This window comes from Podarcis melisellensis (genome assembly GCF_964234715.1).
Source record: "Podarcis melisellensis genome assembly, chromosome: 16".
NCBI classification, from domain to species: Eukaryota; Metazoa; Chordata; class Lepidosauria; order Squamata; family Lacertidae; genus Podarcis; species Podarcis melisellensis.
The window spans coordinates 16,064,008-16,075,913 of NC_138533.1; the positions used below are offsets into that span (position 1 = coordinate 16,064,008).

General features: G+C 49.3%; 2 protein-coding genes across 3 annotated transcripts in view; one reads left to right on the plus strand and one right to left on the minus strand.

Moving 5' to 3' along the window:
- The window catches only part of LOC309359452 (uncharacterized protein), a 190,788-nt gene that overhangs the window by 53,611 nt on the left and 125,271 nt on the right, over nt 1-11,906 (minus strand). The gene's annotated exons all lie outside the window — the stretch shown is intronic.
- GLMP (glycosylated lysosomal membrane protein) lies at nt 89-9,791 on the plus strand. Its single transcript, XM_081893063.1, has 7 exons — nt 89-224; nt 4,162-4,419; nt 4,655-4,852; nt 5,778-5,996; nt 7,147-7,424; nt 7,975-8,124; nt 9,040-9,791. Exons 1-7 carry the CDS (start codon nt 132-134, stop codon nt 9,113-9,115), a joined length of 1,272 nt encoding a protein of 423 aa, XP_081749189.1. The 5' UTR covers nt 89-131; the 3' UTR covers nt 9,116-9,791.

Sequence of the window (11,906 nt, forward strand, 5' to 3'; positions counted from 1 at the left end):
AAAGAAACCCAGCATGCCGACTCCTCCACGCAGCGGCCCCTTTAAGAGCCTCCTCCCTTTTTAAGAATGAACCGGAATGATCAGCTGCAGGCGTCACGTGGTCTTGCAGCCCTGGCAGTTGGAGGAGCAACATGCAGGCAGGCGGTGGCGGCGGCTGGGTCTGGCTGCCCCTCCTGTGGCTGGTGGGGAGCCGGGCAGGGGATCCCGCCGGGTATAAGAGGAAGGTAGGACGGCCCAGGGGCCGGTGGGTGGACGCCCTCCTTGGAGGAGATTTATTTCTAAGGGATGTTTCAGGGCTGGGTGAGGTCAGCCGCTGCCAGCCTGAGCTGGCTCATGGTGGCTGGGGCTGATGGGAGCTGTAGTCCAAAACATCTGGTGGACGGGCAGGTTGGCAAAGGCTAGGAGCCTCGGGAGCTGCCTTATGCAGAGTCAGAGCATTGGGCTATCTAGCTCAGTGTTGCCGGCACTGACTGGCAGCAGCAGCTGTCCTGGGTTCTGGCCAGGGGACATTCCCAGCCCTACCTGCCTTATACTGACTCAGACCATGCTCCATCTAGCTCAGTATTGTCTACACTGACTGGCAGCCGTGGTTCTCCAGGATTTGGGGCAGGAAGTCCATTCCATCCCTACCTGGAGATGATGTTGGGGATTGAACTTTGGAGCTTTTAACATACAACCCAGGTGCTCTCCCACTGAGCTGTGGCTCCTTCTAGTATCATGGGAAGTTGCCTTATACCAAGTCCGACCATTGGTCCATCTAGCTCAGTATTGCCTGCACCAGTTGGCAGTGGCATTCTGGGGTTTCAGGCAGGGATTCTATTCCAACCCTACCTGGACATGCTATTGGAGATCGCACCTGGGATCTTCTGCATGCAAAGCAAATGCTCTCCAGCTTTTCTCAACCTGTGGGTCCCCAGATGTTGTTAACTACAACTCCCATACCCCTAGCTAGCAAGACCAGAGCTCAGGGATGATGGGAGTAGTAGTCCAACAACATCTGGAGACCCACAGGTTGAGAACCACTGCGAGTCTACCCACTGAGCTGCAGCTGACCCTGATCAATGTTGTGTACCCCAGGAATGGGGCGCCCCTGTGGTCCTCCAGGTGTTGGGCTCCATCGCTCATCCGCCTGGCAATATAGTTCAGCAACACCTGAAGCTTTATTTTTACATGCTAATTTACACTTAGTATGTTTTATTTTCTCTGTTACGCCTGTTGAAGGAAAGAAAAGTGGGGGGCCGGAGAAAGAACACCCAGTGAAAATGAGAAAATCAGGAAGAGAGAGGAAAACTGTGCTGTGTTGTGGGTGGATTTTAGGACTAGGGGATTTCCATGTGGGCTCCAACCATTTCAAAGACCCAACTTTGAATCATGTTCTCCCAAATGGGAGCCAGTTGTTGTTTTTAACCACTGTGTGTTTTTATGAGTTCCAAATCCTTGCTCCGTCATAAAGCCCTGCAAGATTCCTCTTGGGGCTAGTCAGCATTTCTGTTTTATATTTTAATCCTCCTTCCTCTCTGTTGCTCAGGAAGGCATGGTTTCCCCTCTGTGTTATCCTCACAGCATCCGTGTAAGGTAGGGCAAGGCAGAATAGAAGTGCCTGGGCCACAGAGGTCACCCAGTGAGTTTCATGGCTCAGTGGGGATTTGAACCCCTAGCCTGACACTCAGTCCACTCAACAATGCCGGCTCTCCACCTCTGAGCCTGGCCCACCACGTAAGGTTGTTGTGAGGATGAGATGGAAGCAGAGCCATACATATGCCACCTTGAGCTTCCTGGGAGGAAGTGTGGTGTTAAAATACAAAAAAAAAGGATGCATGTGCATGTTTTTAAAATGGCAGATCCAATCTTGTAAACTGGGATTTGCAACTAGAACCAAGACACTGAGCTTTTCAAAGACAGTGTGCTCCTGCCTTGTCTGATTTTTGCCTCCTGAAAATCTTGCGCCAGGGCCAAATTTGACTCCTGGGAATCTCAACTTGTTCCTCTGATCTCTGAATGGGGCACCAGTCTGTTAGAATTTCTGGTGCCCTGTTTTTATACTGAGGGTGAAGAGATCAAGCAGGAGTTTCAGACTCTCAAATCCTGCCTTTGGCCTGTGAAAAATATGTAGGTGTGCATTGGTATTCCCGGCTTAGAAGCCAGATCAGGAGTCTGTGGGGACTTAATTTTTCTCCTGGTGAGACACTACCACCAAGTTGCAAAGTTAGGGAATCAAATCCATTCGTTTCCTGTCAGTGTTTGGGGTGTAATAAAACCCACATTCCAACCTCATTGCCTGCTTTCCCACTCTACGCTGCTTGGGCTGAGGCAAATTACAGGTATGTTTGTGTTAAAAAAATACTTTTCTATTGACGTTTTTAAAACCAAGGCCCAAAATGCACTGCAGTAAAAATACAAGGAAGGAAAATGGTGCTCTTCCCTTAGTTCCGCAATCACTTTTGGTTTCACAGTACATTAATATTTTTTTAAAATGGATATTTGTCCTTATTTGCTGGGCTAACATCAGAAAGAAGAGTAATAAACACAGTCCTGGACTGCCTTTCTCAATATGGTTAGAAGTTCTTTTATTTAATTTCTAAAAGTTGTCGACCCTAGAAGTAGTTCTTAGTGAGCTGATATGTAAGGCAAATATTCCTTGCTTTTCAGTTATGTAATACTTTCAGTTCATTCTTTTTTTACAGTGGGAATTAGATATGCTGATCTGGTCATATTTCAGTGTTTTGAAATGGCCATTGCCGGCCGGCTGCCTTCCAGTTGTTTTGACAAAGGCAGGAGGGATTTGCAATCCAAAACTGCTAGATCCTAAGTTGGTTTTGGATTGTAGTTTCCTTTGAAAATAAACTAAATGAAGCTCAAAGCACTCTCTTCTCTGACAGTTCTCTACACCAGTGTTTTTCAACCTTTTTTGGGCAAAGGCACACTTGTTTCATGAAAAAAATCACGAGGCACACCACCATTAGAAAATGTTTAATTTTTTTTCTTTAATGGCAAACAAAAACGTTGCGGACCGTTCTCTGCTCAGCGGGGATCGATCCGCTGATCCCCGCTGAGCCGGCGGATGACAGCTCTGTCTCCACACTGTGTGCAGAGAGGGAGATGTCAGAGCCCTGCTGCTCTTTATGGGGAATCGGATGAGAGCGGACCGCCTGTCCGCTCTCATCCGATCCCATCCGATCTGATCCCCACCCAGGACGGATGGAAAATAGGGTGGACACAGTCTGGCACCTGCCTAGTGGGCGAAAATTTGACTTTTTTAAAAAAATCTTTAGAATTTTTCAATTTTTCCCACGGCACACCAGGCAACATCTCATGGCACACTAGTGTGCCATGGAACAGTGGTTGAAAAACACTGCTCTACACAACGGGAGGGATTTTTGAATGCCCTCTGCCCCCACCCAGCACTGGCGTGAGTCTCCCAGAAGATTGCCCAGATGTGAGAATGTGGCCCCTGAGCTGTGTGTGGAATGTTGGACTAAAACCTGGGCAAGGCCAGGATTCGAATCCGCACTCAGCTATGAAGCTCATTAGGTGACCTTGGGCCAGTCACTGCTTCTCCCAACCTAACCTACCTCACAGGGTGAGGATAAAAATGGGGAGGAGGAGACAACAATGTATGCCCTTTCCTACTCCTTGGGAAGAAAGAAGGTGGGATGCAATAAATAAGTGAAACACTCTTAGGCCACAGGTAATGAAAAGCCCATAAGGGATGCGGGTGGCGCTATGGGTTAAACCACAGAGCCTAGGGCTTGCCGATCAGAAGGTTGGCAGTTCAAATCCCTGTGACGGGGTAAGCTCCTGTTGCTCGGTCCCAGCTCCTGCCAACCTAGCAGTTCGAACGCACATCAAAGTGCAAGTAGATAAATAGGTAAACAGCATTTCCGTGCGCTGCTCTGGTTCGCCAGAAGCGGCTTAGTCATGCTGGCCACGTGACCTGGAAGTTGTATGCCGGCTCCCTCAGCCAATAAAGCGAGATGAGCACCGTAACCCCAGAGTCATCCGCGACTGGACCTAATGGTCAGGGGTCCCTTTCCCTAATTAAAAGCCCAAGGCCTGGCAAATAAGAAGTGTTTATGCCTGGTGCCTAAAGATACGTAATAATGACTTTGCCTGGCGTTTGTGAAGCACATTTAACACCCTGGTGGGGGCGCCCATTTCCAGGTCTCCCTGGAGTATAACCCTGGCTGGAACAGCTCTGCCGTGAACCTCCTGCACGTCCGGGCGGTGGGTCTCAACGACACCATCCATTATGTCTGGAGTACCATCGGGGCACCCACTGTGTTGCTGGTCTACACAAGAAGCCAGAACAGTGGTCTCCACGTCAACTGGACCCGGCTCCTCTCCCCCTCACCCTCCGGAGCCATCCAGGTCGAGCCAGCTGGAAGCGTTTTGTATTCCATGGCTGTCATCTTTTCCAAGGTAAGTTTGCGGGGCTGTGGAGTCTGAAATGAAGGCAGGAGGTGGTGTGTGGGGTTATCCAAGTGGGGTGGGACGAAAATGGCAGCAGTGGGGAGAAAAGGGGTGTGAATATAGCTGCTCCAGGACGTTGGGCATCATCTGGCTAGCCACTATGAGAACACGGTGCTGGGCTAGATGGGGCCTCCTTTGGCCGAATCCAGCTGGGCTCGTCCTACATTAACACAGATGTTTCTAGGTGTTTGAGTACAACGGCACAAAGACCTCGGATCTCTCCAAAGCTAACGCAAGCAGCTTCTACCCCACCTATGATTTGGCCAACTTCACCTGGGACAGCCTTGATGGCCAGCTGAACGAGACTACTTTGACAGCGACGTTTCAAGGGGTTGGCCCCGACTCCGGAGGAACCTTCCGGAATGGAAGCATCTCCTTCCAGGTAAAAAAGGGCGTGGCTTCCCCTCCGACAGGTCAGAGAGCCAGTTGCTGCGTGTTGTCATGACGGGCTGTTGTAGATCATGCCATATATCCAATCAGTGATGAAAGGTGGAGTTTTTCTCTCTTCAACAATGGATGTGTGTCAGTTGCAAATAAATGTAAGGCGGCTTCGTTGTTTTTTTTCTTTCAAACTTGGTTCGCTAGATGCAAGTCAAATAAACATGCTAAATCAGATCACTTTTTCGGGAGGGCATGGGGAACATCTGTGGTTGCGCATAGTTAAACTATGGAACTCGCTGCCACAGGAGGCAGGGATGGCCACCAATTTGGATGGCTTTGAAAGAGGATTCAACAGATTCATGGAGGAGAAAGCTATCAATGGCTACTAGCTGTAATCACTATGCTCTGTCTCCATACTTGGAGGCAACAAAGCTTATGAATACCAGCTATGGAAACCACAGGAGTGGAGAAGGCTCTTGTGCTCAGGTGCTGCTTGTCGGTTTCCAATAATAATAATAACAATAATGATAATAATAATAATTACTTATACCCCGCCCATCTGGCCAGGCCTCCCCAGCCATAATGGGCATCTGGTTGGCCACTGTGGGAACAGGGTGCTGGACTAGATGGGCTACTGGCCTGATCCAGCAGATGGTTCTTAAGAGAAATATAAGGAATGGAAGGAGGAGGGTTGGGGAACCTTTGGCCCTCCATATCCAGCCCCCATCGTCTCCATTGGCCATACTGTTTGGGCCTCATTGGCAGTCCAAAGATACACCTGGACAGCTGTGGCTTCTCCACCCTGGGCTGTTTTTATCCAGCTATGCCACAGCGCGTCTCTCGCAACTGCAGGGCACACACTGTGAGACTCTCTTGCCTAACCAGCCAACTCTCCACCGTTGGCGGTCCCCATCGCTGCTCCCCAGGTGACGGCGTACGAAGAGACCAGCCGCGACGGCCCGCTCCCGCGTCTCCTGCACACGGCCAACAGCTCCAAGGTGGACTTTGTCATGCACGGGGTCGCTCCTCGGGGCAACCGCTCTCGCTTTGCGCTGGAGATCGTCACCGTGGAGGAGAGAGGCGGGCAGAAGCAGTTGGAATCCACCCGCTCGATCGACGACGAGTATACGCCGACCATATTCGAGGTAATGAATATGGGGCATGAAGCTTGCATTGTGCGGAAAGGGCGCCTCTGAAACGCGTGCAGAGTGTCATTTCCCTGCTAACTAGCCACACTTAGCTCCAAGTATTGACGTTAGGAAAAGGGGCTTCTGGCTTAAGAGGGTACCAGGGAGGGAGGTATTAGCCCTAAAATCCCAAACTGAGATTGGATGGCCATCAGCCAGGGATTCCTTAGCTGTGATTCCTGCATCGCAGGGCGTTGGGACTAGAGGGCTCTTGGGTCCCCTTCCAACTCTATGATTTCTCTTGCTTGGAAATTATTTATTTACCGTATTTTCCCATGTATAACATGCCCCCGTGTATAAAACGACCCCTATTTTTTGGGACTCCAAATTGAGGAAATGGGGGAAGATTGCCCACAGTTGGTGAGCTTTGGGGGGGGGTTGCCAACAATCGCTCACCCGCCTGACTGCCACTGCCAATCCCACGCATCAATGAAGCCGCCAGCAGCCGCCAATCACCAGACCAAACGCCGCTGACAATCTCCTGCTAGTGGCAGCCACCACTAGCCCGTCCCACCTCAGCACTATCCGTATATAAGATGACCCCCAATTTTTAGCCGTTTTTATAATAAAAAAAAAACTCGTCTTATACACAGAAAAATATGGTAGATAAATAGACCACCATTTCCTACAAGGATCTCAGAGTGGCAAACAGGCTTCTCCTGCTTCATTCTGTTGTTACAACAGTTCTGTGAAGTAGGTTAGAGAGAGACAGGCAGACAGACACACAGAGAGCAATTGCCCCAAGTTGACTAATTATCAGTAGTAGTAGTAGTAAGCCCCAGTGGTATCATTACACTTTAAATCAGGGGTAGGCAAGCTAAGGCCCAGGGGCCGGATGCAGCCCAATCGCCTCGGACGGTCCAGGAATCAGCGTGTTTTTACATGAGTAGAATGTGTCCTTTTATTTAAAATGCATCTCTGGGTTATTTGTGGGGCACAGGAATTGGTTCATTTTTCCCCGCTTCAAAATATAGTCCGGCCCCCCACATGGTCTGAGGGATGGTGGACCGGCCCACAGCTGAAAAAGGTTGCTGACTCCTGCTTTAAATGTATGGTGTGAATATGACCCTAATTTCACTACTGCCTGCTTTTCCTTTTCTTGGAGCAGATGGCGCAGCTGGTTTCCGTCCCCCGCAACGACAGCACTGGGTTCAGCTTCCTCCAGTGGAAGACGGCAGCGTACAGCGCCTTGCCGCCCAAGCGGGAAGACACCGTCCACTGCGAGTATTACCAGCTGGAGACGGAGAATCGCACCGTTCCTCGGCCTAGCATAGCCCACGCCTACTTTGGGGAGGAGCTGGAGGTCCACAACGGCGTGGCCGCCATCAACATCTCCTTCGGCAGCGAGGACAGTGAGGCCTACCAAGAAAAGAGCTACCTGAGCTGGTGAGAAGCGGTCTTGGGGGGCTAGGTATATTTTTCCTGCGTAAAAAACAAGTGGGGAAAAGGAGGCCCCTCTTAACCCCTACGCCACACGGACAGTGAATGGAGAGGAGGGAGAAGCAAGTCCATAAGCTGAGGTAAAGGTAAAGGGACCCCTGACCGTTAGATCCAGTTGTGACTGACTCTGGGGTTGCGGCGCTCATCTCGCTTTATTGGCCGAGGGAGCCAGCGTACAGCTTCAGGGTCATGTGGCCAGCATGACTAAGCTGCTTCTGGTGAACCAGAGCAGCGCATGGAAACGCCGTTTACCTTCCTGCCAGAGCGGTACCTATTTATCTACTTGCACTTTGATGTGCTTTCGAACTGCTAGGTTGGCAGGAGCAGGGACTGAGCAACAGGAGCTCACCCTGTTGCAGGGATTCGAACCACCAACCTTCCAATCGGCAAGCCCTAGGCTCTGTGATTTAACCCACAGCACCACCCGCGTCCCATATTAGGTTGAGGTATTGGCTAACAATTTCTCTTCTCTCCCCCCACCTGTCACCCCTTCCAGGTCTGCGCTGATTGGCTTCGGTGAGCCCCCCAAGGACGGGTTCTCCCCCCTCGTGATCGCAATCCTCGCAGTGGGGCTGGGGACTCCAGTGCTGCTCCTGGTGGGGGGCAGCATCACCGTCCTCGTCTCTCGGAAGAAGTCCTATTCAGAGTACGAACCCATCAACTGATTGTTGTCAGTGGACAGCTGCCCTCAGCGGCTTGGCCAAACTGGCTTCTGGTAGCTTAACTCCAGAGGCGTTTCATGCAGCTGTTTCTGAGGAATGTTTCTTCTGTTTCCTTCAGGGGGACGTCTCAGTGGCTTAATTTATCTCCTGGTGAAGATGCTCTGGTCTGCTTACTATGTTTGGGTGGTGCTACCTGGTGGGGTCACTTGCATTGTCCCCCACCTGTATTCTCTGGAGGGAGGAGGGATGTGTGTTTTAATAGTTCGGCTGCTTATCAGGATCACTCCCCAGAAGTTTCCCTTTCTACCACTTGAAATTATTGTCACTTGGAAGAATCTACCATGATATGTGCAGTTCTCAATATTCCAGAGGCACAGGGGTGTTTACAATGGGACAGGGAATGTGTGGACCATTAGACATACTTGAACTCCAGCTGCTGTCGTCATCCCTGATCAAGGGCTGCTGGGAGTCGGAGTCTGTTGGCATCTCGAGGGCTGCAAGTTCCCGGTCCCTGGTTTACGGTGCCCATTTCCCAAAGAGGGTTCTGTAGTTTTTCTTTTGCTGGAGAGGCTGAATTGTCTTTTCATTTCCCCCGCCAAACACCCTGCGATAAGCTTTGGGGAGGGGTAGTATTTTGTGTCCTCCATTCCCTCAGACATTCACTTTCTTACCCTCTCAAAATATAACGGCGTCTTTGCACTGCATTGCTTCATCAACAATCTCTTGACCAGACAGCTTTCCAAAGATACGTTCTGCCTTTTTCATTTTTTTTCATTGTCTTGTTTTCAATGGGTTACATTTACAAAGTACTGGTTTTTTTTTAAAAAAAATGCTGAAATGCCTCTTACAGTTGCAAACTTCTTTTCCAATTGAGGCTCCTCTGTATTATTTTTTTAAAGGGAACAAAGCTTTCCCCTGGTGGAGCCCTTCCGAGATGGTGGAGGCTGCAGCTGTTTCTCTTGCTGTGCAATATAATGATGGTGGTGATGATTTGAACAGCTATATCCTCTGGTTCTCTCTCTCCGTGATACAGCTGTCAAATGTGGGAAGGGAAGCTGGCAACCCGTTTGTCTTTTTTCCTCACAAAAAGGGTAAGCCACTGTTGTTGTGTTTACAGGCTAACGGCCATGAAACAAAGGACAAATTGCACTATTGACTTTTAAGTAATGCACCTTTTCCTTATTCTGGAAGTTGGGGTCAGAAAACCAGGACACCCCAAAATTGTTGAGCTTTTTTTAAAAAAGGAAATCTCCGAATTTGTTGAGGTCGATTGTCAGAGGGCTGCTTGAAGAGCCATTTCGGAAGCTCTCGTTTGAAGCAAGAAGGGCTTCCATTTGGGCTACGTGGACATCTTTTGGGGTTGGTAAGGGGAAACCAATTTGGATTCCTTCTTTGGTTTGAAGCATCACAGCACAGCCTCAGGCAAATCTCCCCGACCTGGTGCCTTCGGGATGTTGTTCAACCCAGCCAGCACGGCCAATACTCAGGGATGAGGGGAAATGTAGTTGTTCAGCAATATCTGAAGGGCAGCAGGTTGGGGAACGGAGGTCATGGGGAGGGTTCATTTGCAGAGGTTGTCGGGGAGTTTTATGTGCATTTCCAGCTGCCACTTGTCTCTTGTGGACCAATTAAAGATTATTTTGTTTTGGAATTGGTTTTGTGTGGTTTCTGTAGGCTAATGCCTCTTTCTTTCGGAGCTAAATTTAGGGAGGTGAAGAATCGTTTCTTAATTTTCAGTATTGGTATGTGGTCGTTTTTTAAACCCTTTCTGTTTATGGAAAGGTCAAAGGTCAGCAGCCTATTCATCTTTTGTTGCGTTTCCATAGAGTGACTGTGTGAAACAGTGGAATCTACATGTTTTTCACTTCTGCCATTACTGTTCCTGGTTTTGCAATCCTCTGGCTGGCTTCCTGCTACCCGCCTCTGCAAACTGCCAATCCCACTTCCCATTGTGCAATGCAGGCAGCACTGATAACAGGCACCCTCCTAAGCCTGTGTTCTTCCTGGCTCTTCCTCGTTCTCATCGCTGGTCTCTCTTTCAGGTAGCCTGCTTCTGTTGCCATTTCTCCACCCTGCTTGCTCTCTTGCTCCAGGACAAAAATGGGAATAAGCATGAGGGCAAGAGCAGAGCCTCTTGGCAGTGGCGTAGCATGGGGGGTGCAGGGGGGGCCGGCCGCACCGGGCGCAACATCTGGGGGTTAGGGGGCACAAATCCACGGGTTAGGGGGCGCAAATGACTTGCCTTGCCCCGGGTGCTGACAACCCACGCTACGCCACTGCCTCATGGCTAGGGCTGCTTTTGTTGCTGTTGTCAAGAAATCACACTATCAGTGGTATTTGCAAAGATAGCAAATGATCCGCAGAGGCAGGATTATCTTTGCTGCTGCAAAGCTATATGCAAAACTTAGCTTCCTTTCCCTGCTGGTGTCACCCTGAACAGATTCCCCACCCCCATACAACCATGTCTAAATCACTTTGGTTCCTTCTGCCTTGGCTGCTGTCTTTTATTTATTTCGTAAAATTGATTGTAAAAGGACGCCCTCAAACCAGTTTACAAGAAATAAAATAATAATAAATTTGCCATTAAGAAGAATTAACCAATAATTTAAAACTTCTAGAAAGTTAAACTAAAGAGAGAATAAAACTCACTTCAACTTTCTAAACACTGTATCAGCATAGGCTTGTAGTGAGTCCTATTGTTTATCTATGTGCTGCGTGAAAAAAGTACTTTTTCATCTCTCCTGACATTTCCCTTCCTGCCCCCGACACCCAAAAAACACCCGATGAGCAAAAAACAACCCATTACACAGTCACTGCTGCTGTGTAAGCAAAGTGGCACTTTTGTGGTGAGCTGTTGGTCACAGACACATGGTGAGCTCTTAACACCCTATCCCTACTTCTGCTTGCTTCTCACGGGAGCAGAACCGAGCAGTTTCTTTCCAGGGGCACAAACCTTCCAAGTGTGCCCGTTTCCACCAACTGCTGCCTGCCAAGGCATGTTCAGATTTCAACAACCGGTTTAGGAGGGAGCTGTTCTCTCAAGATCTCCAGAGAGTTATTGCAGCGCGTACGTCAGGTTTTAAAAATGATGATGATGATGATAACACAGAGGTTGTGTGCAAGCCTTAAGTCAGGAAAACGTCATACTTGTGCAAGACCTCCAAATTAAATGGCTATCACCTCTGCCTCCCAAAAGCACAAGCTTTCATTGTGCCCACTGTGAAACAGAACTGCAGAATTGTAAGAGACCCAAAGGGTCGTCTAGTCCAGGCTTCCTCAACCTCGGCCCTCCAGATGTTTTTGGCCTACAACTCCCATGATCCCTAGCTAGCAGGACCAGTGGTCAGAGATGATGGGAATTGTAGTCTCAAAACATCTGGAGGACCGAGGTTGAGGAAGCCTGGTCTGGTCTAACCTCCTGCAATGCAGGAATAGGATAACTAAGGGTGATAGGATTTGCTTTAAAAGAATATCCTTGGACTTCTGGTCTGCCTGCAGAACAGAATGGCTGTGCAAAACGGGTCATCTTGTCAACAGACAACCATTTCAGGCTATTTGGACCTGTAGGGGAAGTGCCAGGGCTAGGCGCTCCCCTGAAAAACCCCCACGGAAGAGTGGGATCTTGAGGGGACCAGCTGTGTGGTGGTGGGGGGGGAGAAGCATTTGTTTAAAAAGAATAGCTTCATGATTTAACTATGATTAACTATGCAGTGGCATAGTTGTGACCAGTACAGTACACACACACAAATAGAAAATGATAAGAAAT